General features: G+C 33.4%; 1 protein-coding gene across 1 annotated transcript; it reads left to right on the forward strand.

The window, feature by feature from the left end:
- The first annotated feature begins 650 nt into the window (after window positions 1-650).
- Acadvl (Acyl-CoA dehydrogenase very long chain) lies at window positions 651-19,092 on the forward strand. Its single transcript, XM_080180840.1, has 21 exons — window positions 651-714; window positions 1,727-1,783; window positions 2,666-2,772; window positions 3,024-3,102; window positions 3,926-4,020; window positions 4,524-4,674; window positions 4,997-5,057; window positions 5,319-5,383; window positions 5,868-6,014; window positions 6,419-6,493; window positions 7,178-7,290; window positions 7,666-7,754; window positions 8,326-8,418; window positions 9,510-9,560; window positions 9,970-10,120; window positions 11,181-11,250; window positions 11,969-12,155; window positions 16,890-16,977; window positions 17,300-17,360; window positions 17,870-17,971; window positions 18,517-19,092. The coding sequence occupies exons 1-21, from the start codon at window positions 658-660 to the stop codon at window positions 18,565-18,567; spliced, it is 1,950 nt and encodes a 649-aa protein (XP_080036966.1). The 5' UTR covers window positions 651-657; the 3' UTR covers window positions 18,568-19,092.
- The last annotated feature ends 454 nt before the right edge of the window (window positions 19,093-19,546 follow it).

Genomic DNA, 19,546 nt, shown 5'->3' on the forward strand with positions numbered 1-19,546 from the left:
TTATAGAAAGTATAATAGGTAGAAAAGTTAAATTAAAATGTTTGCTTGAGGTGTTATATCCCCGTACATCATTGATATTTGTTCTGTACGTCTAACACAACTAACGTACCAGCATTCACTTATAAATTACTTTAAACATTGGGTATAATTTTTAAAAATTCTACAGAATGACCTCTGTTTAAAGCTAGCTTAAATTTCATGAAAAATGTGGTTTTTGACACTATGCTAGTACCTAACTAAATATTAATAAAAATTTTCTTCTGAAACCTTAATTGGAAAATGAATAATTGAATGAAGGGTGAAATCCGTTAAGGTGTGAGTTTTAAGGCTTAAAAATAGAAGTAAAACGATAATATTCACTAAATATGAGTGATTCTTATTAAAAAGAATTATACCTAGAATAAATTTTCTTTAAATAAGTTAGGTAACATAAATTTTTATCGTTCTATTACTGTTTTTAACTTAAAACTCACAACCTTTACGTATTTTTAGCGCAACCTACTCCTCCCTTTATTTATCATACTTAGATGAGTTATCATGAATTTTATATATTTCACTAACCCTTAAATTTTACTAGACAAAGTTGAAGTGGACTTTGTTTAATCAATATTGTTTTATTTTGTCTCTACCTTTATCTGCATTAATTTCAGGACTAAAATGTTGCAGCAGGCTGGTCAAGCTGTGCGCTTGTGCTCTCTCATTCCCAAGAACCAGGTATAATAGTTATTTATCACATCGTGTATTATTGACAGCTTTCCGTGGATATTAATATAATAAATTATAAGATTAAAACCAGTTTTATTAGCCCTGAGGGGCTGAAGTCCCCTGCTCTCTAAACTGGTGTTGATTTTATGATTATAATATTCGTAGAAAATTGTTTTTAATACGATGCTATACATGATTTTTCAGTATTGCTGATAACCGGTTCTAATCCATCGGATATTAATTTGTTTCGAAGCCATACTGGTCCAAAAACGTTTTTGAGTTCTTTTTTAATTTAGCTCGGTTAAGTAACTGAAATCCGCTTGTTGAAACATTATATTTTGAATCCATAGAATAAATTTAAATTTGTTATATACCTACCTATATCAAAATTCTAAGCGGATTCCGGATTCTAAATTGGTAGGCTAAAATTACCGTCTTTTTTCTTACAACTCCCTCTGTTTAAAGGCAAAGATCAAAAAAAAAATTTCTACATAACAAATTTTAATAATTAGGTACTAATGTGATGTAAATGTTTTAGTTATGCTGGAAGTCAACACTTTAAACAAATCAAGGCTTCAACCATGTAACATAGTGATAAATTAACGAAAAAATCTATCCCTCTGTGACGGACGGCCTTTTAAAATACTGCTAGAATCCGGAATCCGAATCCGGAATCCGCCAAAAATAAGAATCCGGAATCCGCAAGAATCCGTCACTTTTTTTGACGGATTCCTTCAGAATCCGGAATCCGAATCCGGCCCAAAAATTCGACGGATTCCCATCCCTAATTGGATTATTCCTCCATAAATTGAATTTATTATTATGCAAGCTATAAAACTTAAATTTAAGTTCAAATTTACATAATATATGTACCGGTAGAGTTTTAAGGAAAATGCTTAGAATTGCCCATAACCCATACACGCGCACCTCCATTTAAAAATATTCAAGACTTGTTTTTTTTAGTATTGATAACCCTACAAAGAATGAAAGTTTTTGTCTTAATGTGTGTTTTGTATTTTAGTTATGCGCTCCCGTGGCTCAGGAGATGGCCCTGGTCGCCAGATTACAGAGCACACAGGTAAACATTTGGATTTTGATGGGCCGTTTGTACAGGATTAAGGTATAGACAACAAGAAAAATAAATCTAAAATAATGTTTGGGGGGCAGATGAAAAGGTCAATAATTTATTAAGTGTTGCCCCCAAACGACATCAGAATTAATTTCGCTGTCGGTATAATCTGCGTTTGCACCTCATTTCGTTTTGTTTGAGTAACGTCTTTCATTATCTGTCTTGTTCATGGCTTAAATATTGTAACACTAAAGACTATAATATGAAGTCTAGCTCTTCGTCTAGAAAAAGGACAGATCCGATTAAAACCCTTAATTTGTCTCCTTTACAGGGTTTCGGATCCGCATTGATTGTATGCGGATCCGGATCCGGATCCTCAAAATTTGGTCAGTGCGGATCCGGTTCCGGATCCTTGACAATAAAAATAAAATCACCAAATTTTTTAAAAAAAATATATTCTTTAATTCGAAGTCAAAAATACTTTTAATTTTCAAGTCTGAACCTAAACCTTAAAGATTGGCTCTCATCAAGAGAATGTCTGAGATTTTATATAAATTTAGGTAGATTTTTCCATTTTTTTCGCATTTTTTTGAGTCCAAGGATCCGGATCCGCTTTTTTTGCGGATCCGGATCTGGATCCTTGGACTCAAAAATATGCGGATCCTTGCGGATCCGGATCTGAAACCCTGCTCCTTTATATGCTATGTCAGTGGTATTATTGGAAGTTACTATGATTTGTCAACAGACGGAAGCAAGTCAACTGTGATTCATATGTAGAAGACCACATATAATATCACGCTACCGTTAACCACAGATAAATCAACTTTTTACCTACTTAAAACATCCTGACAAAAAATAACAACCAAATTTACGACATTCATATTCTTGAAGGCTTCTCCCGCCCAGAGCGCAGCCGCCATCGAGAGACAGAAGAAGAAAGAGAAACAGATGGCCAAGAAGGCGGTTCACAGCAAATCTTTTGCTCAGAACCTTTTCAGGTAGATTGTCAACCCTTTTTCCTCATATTTTTTAATGCGTAGCTACTAGCCACCTTAAAAACTATCCGTTCTTTGCATGTTTACAGCAAATTAGTTCCTTAGAAACTCGAAGAATTTGAAATTAGTACAGTTACGTGCTTGGCAAAACAGCAACAGATATTTTTCAATAGAGCAGCTGCATTTAAATTAGCTTTAAGGTTAATTATGGAATATTATGTTAACATAAAGTTTCAATGTTGTCTCATATTCAGAGGTATGATTGAGCCCGAACAAGCCTTCCCCTACCCACAAGTGTTAAACACTGACCAGTTCGAGACACTGCAAATGCTGGTAAGTGATATTTTTACAGATTTTGTAGTGTGAAAAATGCATCACATTATTTTTCTCCAAAAAAAAATAAGACTACGTTTCCTCTAGCCATCTATTTTTATCTTTGTCATGGAACTAAATAAATGCTTTAGTTATTTATCTATGCCTCTTATTATCTTATGTTCTTCATGCTAATCGTGTAAGGGGGGGGGGGGGGGGTTATGCAACCATCTCGTAATCAATGTATAAATGGCACTTAGAATTCGAATTTTATTCTGAAATTTTGCATGAGATTGAGTAATCCTTGGTAGGTCTATTTTCCCTAAATCGAACAAAAAGTTGGAAAAGTAACGACTAACGGCTTGCGGCTCAGCCGTTTAGGCATTTCTGGGGTATTTTCAAGGGAAATCCATCACGAAACCTCTCTCCACATAATACTCTTTCCCGCTTTAAAACGTTTTCAAACGGTTCTAGCCGGTAGTTGCTGGTACTAGAAATCTAAAAAAATGTTTTTCTGTATCATTTTACATGATTTAAAGCAAAAATATGTTTCAAAATGTTGATTTCTTTGTAATTTATGACAGATTTGCCCTAAAAATAGCCAAAAACGGCTAAATGGCTGAGCCGTTAGCTGTTACTTTTTCAACTTTTTGTTTGATTTAGGGAAAACAGACCTACCAAGGATTCCTCATGCAAAATTTCAGATCAAAATTCGAATTCTAAGTGCCATTTATACATTGATTACGAGATGGTTGCATTAAACCCCCCCCCCCCTTATTCTATTATTCTATCTTTATAAAACTTGAAAGTAGGACACATGTCATAACGGTCACTCTATGCCTAGGTTCCTATTGCTGAGCGTGTGATGGGTGAGCAGAATGATCCCCTGAAGAACGATGAGCTTGAAACAGTCCCAGAGGATACTGTTCAGAGCTTAAGGTATGACTGACTATGACTCCCATCTTAGTGACCTATTTTTGTGCTTAGTTGCACTCTTGATTCATTGACATAGTGTCGATAACAATACAGTGAACGAAGCATTTGATAGCAACTTTAGTCAAAAAGTTTATGCATTTTAAATGTTTGTAAACAATTTATTTTAAAAATATAGGTATCTTGATTAAACATACAACAATGTCCAGATACATTTTTAAAAAGATATCACAGGACAGCACTAAAATTTTTTTGTTTTCGACCAATATTACCTATTATTTTTCTTTGATTTTTAAAACTGGGTCAATTTAGAGAGTCTGGAGCCTTTGGCCTTCAGGTGCCCGAGGAACTGGGCGGAGTGGGCCTCAACAATACACAGTTTGCCCGCCTAACGGAGGCCGTCGGCGGCAACGACCTTGGTATCGGCGTCTTTCTGACCGCTCACCAGTCAATTGGATTCAAGGTATTGAGAAAGAAAATCCGCGAAATAATTTTTATTATGATTGTAGAGAGCTGGGCGCGTTCGGTCTGCAAGTGCCGGAGGAGCTGGGCGGTGTGGGGCTCACCAACACCCAGTACGCCAGGCTCACGGAGATTGTCGGCGGCAACGACCTCGGCGTGGGAATCTTTATCGGCGCCCATCAGTCTATCGGTTTCAAGGTTCGTGTCCATGCTTTTGGCAGCTTTAATCTTTTAGGATTTATTTTTGGGAAAAGGAAAAGTTATTTAAGAGACAGGGAATTGACACCTGAAGAGAGATTATTTCAGCTCTAACTTTTCACAAACAAAACATACCTAAAATTTGCATTTAGTTAAGTACTTTTACAAATAATTTGAGTAAAATCTTTTTTATCTCTCGTTATATACCATAGGTACTTTCTTACTGTCTTTTTCACAGAAATTTTTTTTAAAATCAAGTTTTTGTGTCTTTTTCTTTATTTAGGTATATTATTTTGAAATTAATATGTAAATGTTTATTTAGGGCATTTTATTGGTCGGAACCCCTGAACAAAAAGAGAAATACCTTCCCAAGCTTGCTTCAGGTACAACTTAATTTACAACTTTCCCAAAGCGAAGCTTTTCTACATTAAGTTTGTGTCTGTCCGAAACGAATAGCTCTAATCATTGATAGAATTGTCCTATTGTTCTAGATTTGCTAAATATTTTTTTGGGAAATCATTAAAAAAACTTCCTGTGTTACATGAAATGATTTTCAAATTGGTCCAGTGGTTAGCGAGATCTTAAGCTACATAGACACAGACAGACAGCATGTTACTTTTATAAAAGGATGATTATTTCATTAGGTGAGGAGTTCGCTGCCTTTGCCCTGACTGAACCCTCCAGTGGCTCTGATGCTGGCTCTATTAAGGTAACACATTCAGATAGATGCATCATTTAAACAGGCGCTTTCACACAAAGTAACCTGTTGAGTCCTGATTACCCCCTAACTCCTTACTTTGAATAAATTGAAAATAAGGGCGAGGGGAAGTTTTTTTGTTTGTTTATTAATTTAGGTCAGGTTAGGTTATATTAGGTACTGGGTAGCCTCGTATGGTTACTACACTGCAGGTATAGGCCCAGCATAATATAGGCCCGGCCCTCTATATTGGTTAGGTAATGGAACTTGGTGTGAACGTACTTTTCAAACATTGCTGATAATTATTAAGATACTCTATAGTAACTTAGAATGCTGCTATGTTCGCATATCATTAGAAATAAAAATGAAACAAAGAACCTAAATTAGCCTGACCTATATAGAAGAAATTTAAAAGAAATGCGAATATCTAGTTAAAAAGAAAATCTTTGAAAATGGAACCTAAAAAAATCTAAAATAAAATGTACTTTTATTTTAGACCAGAGCTGAGTTGTCTCCAGATGGAAAGCACTGGATCCTGAACGGCTCCAAGATCTGGATCTCCAATGGTGGCATTGCTGAGGTCTTTACCGTGTTTGCCAAGACTCCTGTCAAGGACGAGGCCACTGGAACCGTTACTGAGAAGGTATATTAATAGATAGTTAGATATACAATATAAATACAAGGATGACAACATCCATAAGTAGTGAAGCACAAGAAAAATCATGGATGGACAAGCAATGGAACAAGTGCTAAGAAAGAGAGAGGATGTCAATCAATAATTTTAAAAAATCAAAAGCCTTAGGTAATAAAAATAAGTATCATTGTCTTTTGAAACATGACCGACCGACCGACATATTTCTACAAATTATAGACTGTATGCTAACTTGTACAGGAAAAAATTTCGGCCGTCTATCTTAAATAGCAGTTTAAAATAAGGTTTCTAAACAGCATTTCTAACTTATAGAGGGACATACTGACGAAAGATGAGTTTAGAAAGATTACAAAGTTTGTGTTCTATGAGAAAATTACATTTTTGTTCATATTTAGGTTACCGCATTTATTGTTGAGCGCTCCTTCGGTGGAGTTGACAATGGACCCCCAGAGAAGAAGATGGGTATCAAGGTGGGCTCTTTGCATATTTTTCGTCACTTAACTAGGATCTTTGTAACATTTTTTTTCTTGCAGTATTTAAATCAGGGATCTGAAGGGATAAGACAATGGTCGATAAATAGATGTACATCCTTAATGATAATACACAAAATTACACCTTCTGTAGATTTAAATTAGAGGTTGAAACGTTTGGACACTCAACTTTATGAACCAACTAATTAAAATTCAATGAAAGTCCCTAATGTCTTAAGTCAACCAATGAGAAAACGTTATTATAATATATCTTAGGGGACTAGTGTAATAAACAGCCCATTGTACTCTCACTGACTTTAAATACAAATGTCCCACTTCTATGTTTAAAATATTACAAAACTTGTCAACTGTACTATCTTTGTTAAACTCTTTGCATTCGCTTAATATAGACTCTTTGCATAATTGTAATATGAGCTCTTTGTACAATTGTAATATGAGTTCTGTGTATGATTGTAATATGAGCTCTTGTAATATGAGTTCTTTGTATGATTGTAATATGAGTTCTGTGTATGATTGTAATATGAGCTCTTGTAATATGAGTTCTTTGTATGATTGTAATATGAGCTCTTTGTATGATTGTAATATGAGCTCTTTGTATGATTGTAATATGAGCTCTTTGTATGATTGTAATATGAGCTGTTTATATGATTATTTTTATTCCAGTGCTCCAACACCGCTGAGGTTTACTTCGACAACTGTCCCATCCCTGTTGAGAATGTGTTGGGAGGTGTGGGCAATGGATTCAAGGTCGCCATGGCTATCCTTAACAACGGCAGGTAAGATAGCCAGATAGAAGATAGAAAATATGTAATTTTTCGAGATATACATATAAGGATACCTACCTATTAAAAAAGAAATTAACTTGATTTTAAGAAATGTATTAGGTATAGGGTTTTTAGTGGAGAGGTATAATTTGTTTGAAGATAATTTATTTTCGTCCTTAACTTTTTTAGTTGTCAAAAATAATCATGTTACTTTTTTACTTTTGATATTGTTCTATACCTACCTATTATGTTGTAGTTTTGAATATGAACAATAAAAAAACTTATTGGATGAACGAATAAATTGAAAAATAACTGTTTTATATTAAAAAGCAATTAAAACGATTTTTTGTTTTAGATTTTAAATTTATGATACCTATATTTTATTAGGTTTGGTATGGGTGCTGCTCTGTCCGGTACCATGCGCACAGTTATCAACAAGGCCACCGAGTTCGCCACCCAGCGTCATCAATTTGGAGCCAGGAATGGACTTGATTCATTTACTAAATATGCCATAAGATTTATACAGAGCACTATAGGGATAAGATCATGGCCGATATATTGATGTACATCCCCAATTTTGATATAAAAAATTACCCCTTCTGTAGATTTAATTTAGTGGTTGTAACGTTTGAACAATCAACCTAATGAATTAACCAATCAAAGTCCCCAAAGTTGTTAAGCCAAACGACTAAGAAAACGTTATTATAAAACTTTGGGGACTATACTAAACACTAGCCCATTGTCCCCCCCCCCCCTCTCTCTCTGTATTTATACCATATTACTATGGGTTATTTTATTTGGGTATAGCCCTTTCGTGGCAACACCCCTTAAGGGGTGTTTCTTCGTATTTTCACAGAGCTTTTCTCCTATAATTTCTAACCTATCAAAAGCCATTTTGAAAATACGTTGAATCGCCCCTTGAGGGGCATTGCCACGAAAGGGACTAAACTCTTTTATTTCTATAAGGTCATTTAACCATATCTTTTTAATCTTTTTTTACACAAATCCTAACTAACAAAGACAACTAAATGATTAAGTTTCTTTACAACAGAATTGACGGTTATGGAGCTATCCAGGAGAAGATTGCCCGCATGTCCATGATTCATTATGCCACGGAATCTATGGCCTATATGGTTTCAGGTAAATTATAGTTAGATAGATATTTAAGTAGAAAAAGAGAGAGTTTGATAAGATGAATTAATAGTTATTTCTCGCATCGTATTATAAACGGCTTTCCGCGGATACAGAATGTACAATTATAAGATTAAAACTAGTTTTTTTAGCCCCGTGGTGCCGAAGGCACCGGCAAAAAAAACTGGTTTTAATCTTATGATTGTACATTTCTATATTAGTAGAAAACTGGATATAATACGATGCTAGACATAGTTTTTTCGTATGGATGAGAACCGGTTCCTATCCACCGGATTCGAATGAATACGAGAAAGATAGATTAATAGTGAGATATATTTTTATCCAGAACATAATGAATCGTTTAAAAAGACAAATTGCTAGGTAGACAGTTAGATGGATAATTAAATAGATAGTTAGCCAGAATGAAATTGCCCGTTTATGTTATCCATTTTGCCTCTAATGTATCTACTGCTTTAAGGGTTTTTGAGTATTATAGATAGATAGGTCAATGGAATGTCGGTTAGATATATGTATTGTTGGTCAAATAGATATTTAGATTGATTTGGAAATTAAATTAGATAGAGATTATGTGATATTTGGTACAGCCATTATACTCAACCTTCAAGAACAATATTGCTTGACTCAATGTCTCATTCGAGCTTGTATACGGTCATATTTTGGGTGGCAGGTGTCCTGTATAGAAAGTTACAAATAAAAAAACACCTAAATTAGGGATCTAAAGGGATAAGACAATAGCTGATATATTGATATATATATCCCCAATAATGATACACAGAATTACCCTTTCTGTAGATTAAAATTTGTGGTTGAAACGATTAAACTCTCAACTAAATTAACCAACCAATCAAAATTTGCCCCAAAGTTGTTAAGCCAATGAATAAGCAAATGTTTTATTGAACTTTGAGGACTGGTGTAATAAACAGGAAATTGTCACTCTGATCTCAAATAATCTTTGCTGATTTTAACATGTAATTGTAAGGTAGTAGGTACTAGATATGTTAGGTAGTTTAATAGATAAAGTTAGTAAGATAGATGAAATGATTGAAAGTTATTTCTGAACCAATGATCATAATATTTAGGTACGATGGATCGTGGTTATGACGATTACCAGCTGGAAGCCGCTATCTCCAAGGAAAGATACACTTAAATAAATAATATTTTTTCTATTACCTAGTTTCCATTTCTTATTTTACTTATACGCGAATTAGAATACCTGAAGTAAAACAAAAAAATATTATCTTTTTTTCTTCATTTTTTTTTCTCTTGCTTTAACATTCCGTGAAAAATGATTATTAAAAATCTTTGTTTTTTATGTCTACACAAACTAGGTACCTAGGTATTTCCCTTACAACCACTCTACCCGACAAAAATAGGCATTATGGGGATAAAATTTTGAGTGAAACACTTTTGTCTATTTCAACTGTCATAAAATACCTTTTAACATTAAATGCGTCTTTCATTTTTAATGTTTTTGTTCTGAGCTATTTCTCTTTTTAAAGAGATTTTAATGTAAGATTTCAAAGTGTACCTTGTTGTAACAGATCTTTGCCAGCGAGGCCGCCTGGTATGTTACTGACGAGGGTATCCAGATCCTCGGAGGCAATGGATACATGAAGTCTATGGGTCTGGAGAAGATCATGAGAGACTTGAGAATCTTCAGAATCTTTGAGGGAACTAATGATATTCTTAGGTATGTTTTAGGTGCTTTTTAAGGCCTTAAAAAGAAGACCTATGTTTGGATCTTGGACAAAGTAGCTTCGGACAAAGTAGCTTCAGGACAAAGTAGCTTCAGGACATTTACTTAAGAAAAGTAGCTTCCTAAGAAAAATAGTCTCCAATATGGCCGCAGCGCTCGGCCCCCTGGCCTGCCTAGCCGCGGGCGCTCGGCTCCCTAGCCTATAACCTAACCTAACCTAACCTATGTTAGCCTCATAACATTTATTTAAGAAAAATATGATCAACTGATAATACATAGGTGGTTTAGAATTTCGTGGATTTTGCAAAAAGTGGTTGATAGATTTTTACAATTTTTAATATTGTTTTTACAAGTTTTAATAATGTTTTTACGATTTTTTGGTTAGGTTAGGTTAGGTTATAGGCTAGTGGGCCGAGCGCTCGCGGCTAGGCAGGCCAGGGGGCCGAGCGCTGCAGCCATGACCTTTATTAACAGTGGAGGATACTTTTCTTAGGAAGCTACTTTGTCCTGAAGCTACTTTGTCCGAAGCTACTTTGTCCAAGATCCCTATGTTTAACTTTTTTTTGTCAATGGTCATTATTTTAATTTATAGTTTATCTAATCTATGTATGTCCTGTCCATGCTAAAGGGATATGAATATTTGGCATATTTGTTTATTTGTTGTGGTTATGAGTGTTAAAATCAAATTTTCTTTGTACCTCTTATAAAGTGTCTTGTAATCTACAATTAGTTAGTATTATGTAAAATATGTTGGTAATGAGGCATACCAACCTAATTCTGTTTTTTTGGGGGGTAGATAATGCATTAGAATAAAATAATAGAGGGGGAAGGGGTTAAAAAACTATGTGTCTCGTCCCCTTCCTGAAGATCTTGTGCCTTCTTTCAATTGGTTTTTTGATAATCAACTAATAGCGTTTAACGCAGCCAAGTCGCTATAAAAGAGCTGAAAGCAATTTGCTAGCAGACGAAAAAGGTCACTCCCCAACAGGGGTATCCAGGTAGTTGTCTGGTTATACTATTATATTGATAATACATTTGAAATTATTATTTGCAGGTTGTTTGTTGCCCTGACTGGTATCCAGTATGCTGGCGGCCATCTCAGAGAACTACAGAAGGCAGTCAAGGTATTTATTTATGGACTTTATGGTAATGCAGCTAATCCATAACTAGAGGCTGTCCGTATGAGAGATTGCGTCATGCAGCTTGTAAGAAGTAAATTATTTCATATTAGGTACTTTCTTTTTTCTGAATTATTATATTATAAAATAACAGGGTGTCTGTCTGTCTTAAGATCTCACTAACCGCTGGACTGATAAGGTTCTCCTTTATAATTAAGTTTCTTATCTGTAGATGGTTTAGAACTATTTTGGGGTGTGTGTGTACTTCCACCGCTCGAAGAAAAATCCACACTCAAAACGAAACAAAAATATAATGCATTTTCTTGTTTAATTTTTTCTTTAAAACTGAAATGAAAAGTTGAGGGTTGATTACACCCTTCCCTGTTACATTATAAGTTATACCTAGCTTGTTTTGCTTCGCTATTTGTTCACATAATTGTCCCTATGTTGACTATCTTTCTATTGTCCCAAGTAATCATATGATGAATCATGTAAATAATATTTCTCGTATTCATTCAAATCCGGTGGATAGGAACCGGTTCTCATCCATACGAAAAAACTATGTCTAGCATCGTATTATATCCAGCTTTCTACGAATAAAACTGGTTTTAATCTTATAATTGTACATTCTATATCCGCGGAAAGCCGTTTATAATACGATGAAAATAATAACTATTCTCGAACTCTTATCGTACAAAGCTTGAAACATCTTATTTTTCCTAAGGACCCCATCTCCAACTTCGGTGTTGTGCTGGGTGAGGTGTCTAAGCGCGCCAAGGGAGGGCTGGGCATCGGGCCCGGCAACACCCTGGCCGACAAGGTGCACCCCAACCTCGTGGACTCTGCGGCCCTCGTCTGCAAGTCTGTGGACCAGTTTGGCGGCGCCGTCGAGAAGCTGCTTATTAAACACGGTAGGTGCATTTTTTTTATCAAGTAATGAGGAGAGATAATAATTGGACTGTAAATTACTCTGGTACCCTAAGTTTTATAGCTGCTTTATTTATTTGTTGGTTTTAAAATCATTGGGTGCTTTTATTGAATTTTTGTCGGTTGTGTCCAAACTTTTAAACCAACAATTGTAATCTTCAAAAGAGTTATTTTTGAAATATTTTTTCCCATTGCTTTGCTACTTCTGGATGATGTCATACTTGTTTAAATGTAAGTAATTCAGAAAAATATGTAATTCAAAAGTTGTTAAATATTTTCAAGTATGTAACATGTTTCCTTGTCAAACTGTTTTTATTTGAAATTTATAGATACAGGGAGGAGACAATGGACTATAATTAATCATATGTATAAAATATTATAGGGAAATAAAGGGTTAACCTTTTTTTTTTTAAATTGACATTTAGAATTAATATTTATGATAACTAATCGAAGCTACAAGTATTCTTGTAAAATCGTATTCAATCGGCCACTTAAGATTAAAAATAGCGCTTTAATTTTAAGCCTATGACACTTTTGATGAAAAAAGACAGTCAAGTATTGTATGTAAATAAAAAATATTTTTTTACAGCTCTTAAATTATAATACCTACTTAAATTGAATTAAAGTAAAATAGCAAAAATAAACAAACAATGAAGTTAAAGTTACTATAAACAATTGTCAGTCGACTCATGATTTGTTTGTTTGACGTACATATATACTCTACTGCTAGAGTAGCTACGCTTTTATAAGATATTGTAGGTTATCCTCAGGGATAATAAGGGATAAGATAATGGACGATAAATTGATATAAATTAAAACTATTGGTTGAAAATTTAGGACATTACTAATCAATATTTTAAAAAGAATCTAAACTTTTTAGGCCATCAAATAAGATTATATATTTATCAAACTTTGTGTACTAGTATAATTTACAATTCAATATCCCCTCCTTCCCTGGATATCTTGCAATTAAGATGCAGTCGCGTTGCTGACGTCATTGCAACATATTTCTGACCTGAAACCTAAATTCTAGCAACTGCTTTCCACAACATATCCTACTATTTATCTCAGCATGACTCTTATGTATTGTATGTATTGTGCTTTAGACATATAATATGTTCTTATTGTATTCATTGTATAAAAGTAACAGATGTTTTTAAAAGCGAAGCTTTTCTATAATTAGGGTCGGTCCGTCCGTACGTCCGTCCGTAACGGATAGATTTTTTCGTTAATTTAGGCATGTTAGGATTGTCCTATCGATTTCAAATTTTGCATGGTGATTCCTTTAATAGTTAGGTACGATTTAGAAAGCGTAGCAACTCTATAGTCATTACCAAAATGTCCGTACGTCCGTTTTAAACATGTTGATTTTTTTACTTTTTTAACAACAAATTTTTATGTGATCAAATCATCCGATTGATCTGATTTTTGGTATATTGATTCCTGGGAGAACAAAGTATAATGTTATAAACGAAGCAACTCTATAATCAAGTCCTAAAAATGTAGGTATGTCCATAAACATTATCCTGTATAAAGCATTTTTTTTAACAAATTTACTTAGAATTTTGCTTCGACTCTTATATATTTATATTTTGATTATTTAGTTCTGACAATATATAAGTGTTAATGTCCGTTTGTCCTACCGTTTCAGTGCTTCGCTTTTATGGATGTTGTCATCCTTTTTTTTGTAGATTAAGATCTCGTGACCGAAATTCCATTATGTTTCTTCTTTACAATGAAGAGGTCCAAGAAGCTTTATAACTATTTTTTGGGACGGTACCTCCACCCTTCTAAAATAAATCACCCCTCTCCAATAAACAAACTCTTACTTTTCTTTTAAAAACTTAAATGAAGGTGGAGAGTCGAACCCCCCCCCCCCCCCAACACTCTACTGAGTGCTCAAGGGGCTTAGTCAATAGAGAATAATATCATAAGAGATACTATCGGATAATGAACCTAGCTAAAAAGTGTTTTGCCTTCCATTTTTACTTTATTCAAATGATTTTATAATTTTATGTAAATTGTTTTAAAAACCTATTATATTAAATGTATATTATAATATTACTTGGTTGTTACACCAGATTTTCATGTTCTCTAATAAAGGAAACTCGCATCGGACTAAAATAACGATACCCCCCTCCTTGTATAGGAAGAACGAACTCGGCAATCAATGAATTCCATGTTGCCATACCAAATTTTCCTCTATTTTTGCTGTGCACAAAAATGCTTGATTTATTGAAAAACGACGTTTTTAGAGCATTTTGCAACTTAGTAACACTGACACAAACATACACAAACACACGCATACACACACATATACAATTGGATTCACAGCGTTAAATACACATGTTTTAGCATGTGTAATGTGCAGTGCATATATGTTTTAAAGTTTTTAAAGTTCAACAATCTTTGAATAAAGGGATGCGAAATATTCTTTACAAATTCAACTGAAATCCTTATTTTTATCTGTCAGTACTGAGCTAAACCGATAAGGTTCTCCTTTAAAGTGAAGCTTTTTAAAGTTCCCTGGATGGTTCATAACTCTTTTTATGTTTATTCTAATACATATCCTTACTTTCGATGATTGAAACGTCTAATTTTGATCATGCTTTAAAAAAATGCTCAAGTAATACTGAAACACTTTTTTCACCTCTAAATTGTTGAAAAGTGTCAATTTTCAAGATAAAAATAAGAAAATTATCCATTTAAATTTAGTTTTATATTAGGAAGTTTCAACTTTTTAAGAATACATTTTTATTCACCAGTGACTTCGCTCCGGCCCCAAATGGGATTAGTTTGTTCTCTTGAATTAAAGGTTGCATTGTTGAGAATTAGGGAGGATTAAATCATTTGATTACCATACTTTCAATAAAGCAAAGAAATTTAAAAAAAAACAATAAAAAAAGGAAAAAATTCAAAAGTTTTAAATAATATAAATCAATGTAAATAAATATAAAAAGTTATAAAATGTTATAAAAATACAGAAAATATCTTTAAAAAATGTAAAAAAAAAATTTAAAATTATCCCCTGAACCTTCAGAAAAAAATCCCCTAGAGGCTAGAGGCGAAGCCGCTAGTTTATATATAAAGTATGAATTTATTTGTAAACTAGAATTTCCACATTATGCCAAACTGTCTTTATTAAGTAATCCTTGGTTTATATATATTTTTTTTTTATGCAACCATTTTGTAAATGACTGCCAAACTTGCCTCAATATAAACCCTGAACCACTTCATTATGCAATTTACGTTTTCCTGGTTATTTTGTCTATGGTAGTCCATAAGTGTACAGCTTTACAGTACATTGTTTCTATTTGTTAAAGCAATACATATGATAAAAGAAAAAGATTCTGTTTGAAGTAAAATGCTTATGTATCAATCAAAAACTATAATTTTTGATTTTTTACTGATCCACTTCATTATGCAAATCCAAACAAAATCAATGGGAAACCATTTATTTTGCACTTTTCTCCTTTTTAGTAGATTGAATCTGATAAAATAACAATTTTTAAGGGATTTATGAATTGATTATTATGAAAAACAGTGTAAGGTAGAAATTGATGATATTTTTAAATTAGAAATATTAGAAAAAAAGAAATTTGACCTTTATCACTTTAGAGGACAACTGCTTTCCTCCAGTTTAATGGATGTAGCTTAATACATGCTAAAGATAAAAATTACCCTGAAAAGTATGCAAAAATGTTTTTTAATTTATTAATAAAATTAATTTTAAAATCTTGAATTTAAGGATGATGACCTTTCAGATGCTCCTGGAGGTGTTGATGGTGAGCCAAATGTTATCTAATTACATGCCCATTACAACAACTTGTCTATTAACCTATGTACCATTTTTTGTAGACATAGCTGTCTCCAATTGAGCCTCCTGACACAAAATATAACCATCATCTAAAAAGTACAGTATTTACCTTATGAAATTGAGTAATTTAAATTGTATTTTTTTTCATTTTTAGTACTGCTTGGCTTGAGGCTGCTATGAATACAAAAATTGGACCATAGTTCAATATATAAGTTGTCATCATGGGCATGCACTCTGATAACATTTGGCACACCATCACCACCGGTAGGAGCACCTTAAAGGCCATCATCCTCAAAATCAAGATTTTAAAATGAATTTTTTTAACACATCAAAAAACATTTTTGTATACTTTTGAGGGTAATTTATATCTTTAACATGTATTTAGCTTCATCCATAAAACTGGGGTTCAACAGCTGTCCTCTAAAGTGATAAGGGTCAAATTTCTTTTTTTCAAATATTTCTTATTTAAAAAAATCATTAATTTCTACCTTACACTGTTTTTCATAATAATTAATGCATAATTCCTTAAAAAATTGTTATTTTATCAGATTCTATCTTTTAAAAAGGAGAAAAGTGCAAAATAAATGGTTTCCCATTGATTTTGTTTGGATTTGCATAATGAAGTGGATCAGTAAAAAATCAAAAAATATAGTTTTTGATTGATACATAAGCATTTTACTCTAAATAGAATCTTTTTCTTTTATCATACGTGTTGCTTTAACAAATAGAAACAATGTACTGTAAAGCTGTACACTTATGGACTACCATAGACAAAATATCAAGGAAAACGTAAATTGCATAATTAAGTGGTTCAGGGTTTATATAAAAAATCACTTTAACTTTATTGATTTGCTACATTATGCCATATTGACCAATTAATCTAATATATTTTTGTTTTCAGGAAAGCACATTGTAAATGAACAATTCCTGCTGAACAGACTGGCCAACGCCACCATTGATATCTACGCCTCCACCTGCGTTCTTTCCAGGTAATACATGCAGTTAGCACTTCCAGACAAAGGTCGTGTTCAAGGCCAAAGGGTGGTTAGAACTTAAGACTTCCAGATTGGGATCGTGATGCAGGCCGAAGGTAGTCTGTTTCTTATATTAAGTTGTTGGGACTTAAGGCAAAGTTCGCGATGAAGGACAAAAAGTAGTTTGCTTTCAGTATTACACAAAATGACAGGAGTTGAATTTAAAAAGGGAAATATTTGCCAGATAAAAAGCATTAAACTTCCCAAAGACTTTGATTTATAGTTGTAATAGCCTTAAACCAACATAATGAAATATTGTATTAAATTGTAAATCTAGATGCTCCAAATCTTTGAACGAGGGTCTTGACTCCGCCAGACACGAAGAACAGATGACTAAGGTATTTACAACTTTGCTTTAAAAGATTTTTTATTATAAAGACAATTAAAACAAAAAGATAGCATACGAATGTAGCGAAACACGCTCACCGTTTTGGAGGTGATTGGTTTGAATCCCGGCCCAAATCCACATTTTTTGAGTGGGTAATTTTTTCTATGGCTGATTTCTTATGAGAGGTTGGTGTTAATCTTACCCCCTCCCCCCAATCCCCTAAAAAGTTATAAACCTTCCTTGGATCTATAAGAATCCTCACAGTAACCATTTCGATTTAGCGAGGACACACACACATACAGAGACATCCGGGTACTTATAAAGGGACAGCGGAAAGTTTCATGTGTGACTTCATAAAAATACGTCTATTATCCATCTCTTTTTTGAGGTTTCCTTTCCTACTGCTTCTCTTATCCTTCCTTTATTCGTATTTTTATGACGTCACATATGACACTTTCTGCTGCCGCTTTTAAATAAGAATAAACCATCCAAAAAATACTAACTATCCCCTAACTGCAGGTATGGTGCGGCGAGGCGTACACCAGAATCCAGCAGAACCTGGACATCCTGAAGAACCCTGTCGCCCTGGAGAACTTCAAGACCATGGCTGACATCTCTAAGGTAAACATTGAATGATTAGCAAGTTGATAAATGCGCTTTAAGCTTAAGCACTGGATAAAATCATTTATTATTATCAGCGCAGCTACTCTATAATTAGAAAATGTTCTTTCGTCATTTCGTTAAATTGTTTTTTAACGATATGTGTAAGGTTGAGAAACAGGGTGCATGCACAGAACACATATACATACATAAATAATCTCTCTCTCGCTCTATCCCTTTTTTTCTGCTCAAGTTCTCAATTGCATTGGCACAATAAACGTACAAGTATAGATGTATGTATAACCCTGACAATTACCTGGCCCAAGTGGTGGGGCCTTTTATGTCTGCTAGCAAATTGCCTTCTGTTCTTTTGTAGCGACTTGGCTGTGTTTATATTTCCGACGCTATTGACTGATATACAAAGACCCAATTGAAAATCGGCACTGGGTCACTACCCTCGCTCGTGCTCCCTATAATTTTTTTACTTGGATATTGGCACAACAAATCTTGTCTGTCCATAGTTTAAAGATCAGTAATGAAAAGTAGCTATAACTTCTTTATTTCAGAATGTATGTGAGAGCGTAGGACCAGTGCAGGGCAACCCTCTGGGACTCTAAACAGCGGGGCTCCAACTCGGGATAACCTACCTAAATTCATCTCTACTCAACAAAAATTCATCCATCGTCAACCAATCGAAAAATAAAGAAGAAACTGTAAAACAGATTTTAGTTACAAAATAGAAAGAAACAAATATATAACATATTATATAACATCATATTGAAAATTTAACTATTTCTGTAAACCTTAAAAATATTATTTATCTTTAATTCAACTTAAAGCAATACGATCCTATGCCATATAAATAATAAAAAATTGCGAAATAATAACCGCATTAAAATGTACAAAATAAAAAATTGTAAGTATTTTGCCTTTTTTAAAAACAATATACTTTACAATAGCATGCAATGATATACTATCTATCTATTTATTTATTAAGAGTTCATTTCAACAAAACCTATAGAAAAATAGATTATTTATTATTTGCACTAAAATTAAAAACACACACCTACGTTATGAATAAATATTCACCATTTTGTTTTAAATTTTGACTATTATGTATTAAATAAATATATTATTTAATGAATTTTTCTTTTTTTTCTATAATTGAAGTGCTTTTATCATCAAATTAATACCAGTTTTGTTGGCCTGGTCCGTCGGACTTCAGAATTAATCTTAATTATAATTTTACTATCCGCGTAAAGCTGTTAAAGTAAGATGCGAAAATAACTTTTCTTCTTTAATTTACCGTCCGTGGAAAGCTGTTATAATACGATGCTATAATAACTAGGTATTCCTTAGGAACTTTGGAATTAAGAATTTAATGCCCCTTTGACTTTAAAATAACATTTGAAATAAATGTTATGGGATATATATTTATGAAGTACAATTGTCGAACATATAGTATTGATCCTTTAAATCTATTAGTTTTAAAAATGATTGGCTATAAGTAATAACAATTTATTTCTAAATGGGGGAGGAGGATGTTTTAAGTATTTAACCAAAAAATTTAAAGCACCCACCTACTTTATTTTCAAA

The sequence above is a fragment of the Acartia tonsa genome, chromosome 13, assembly GCF_053477335.1.
Source record: "Acartia tonsa isolate MP-2025a chromosome 13, ASM5347733v1, whole genome shotgun sequence".
Classification (NCBI taxonomy): domain Eukaryota; kingdom Metazoa; phylum Arthropoda; class Copepoda; order Calanoida; family Acartiidae; genus Acartia; species Acartia tonsa.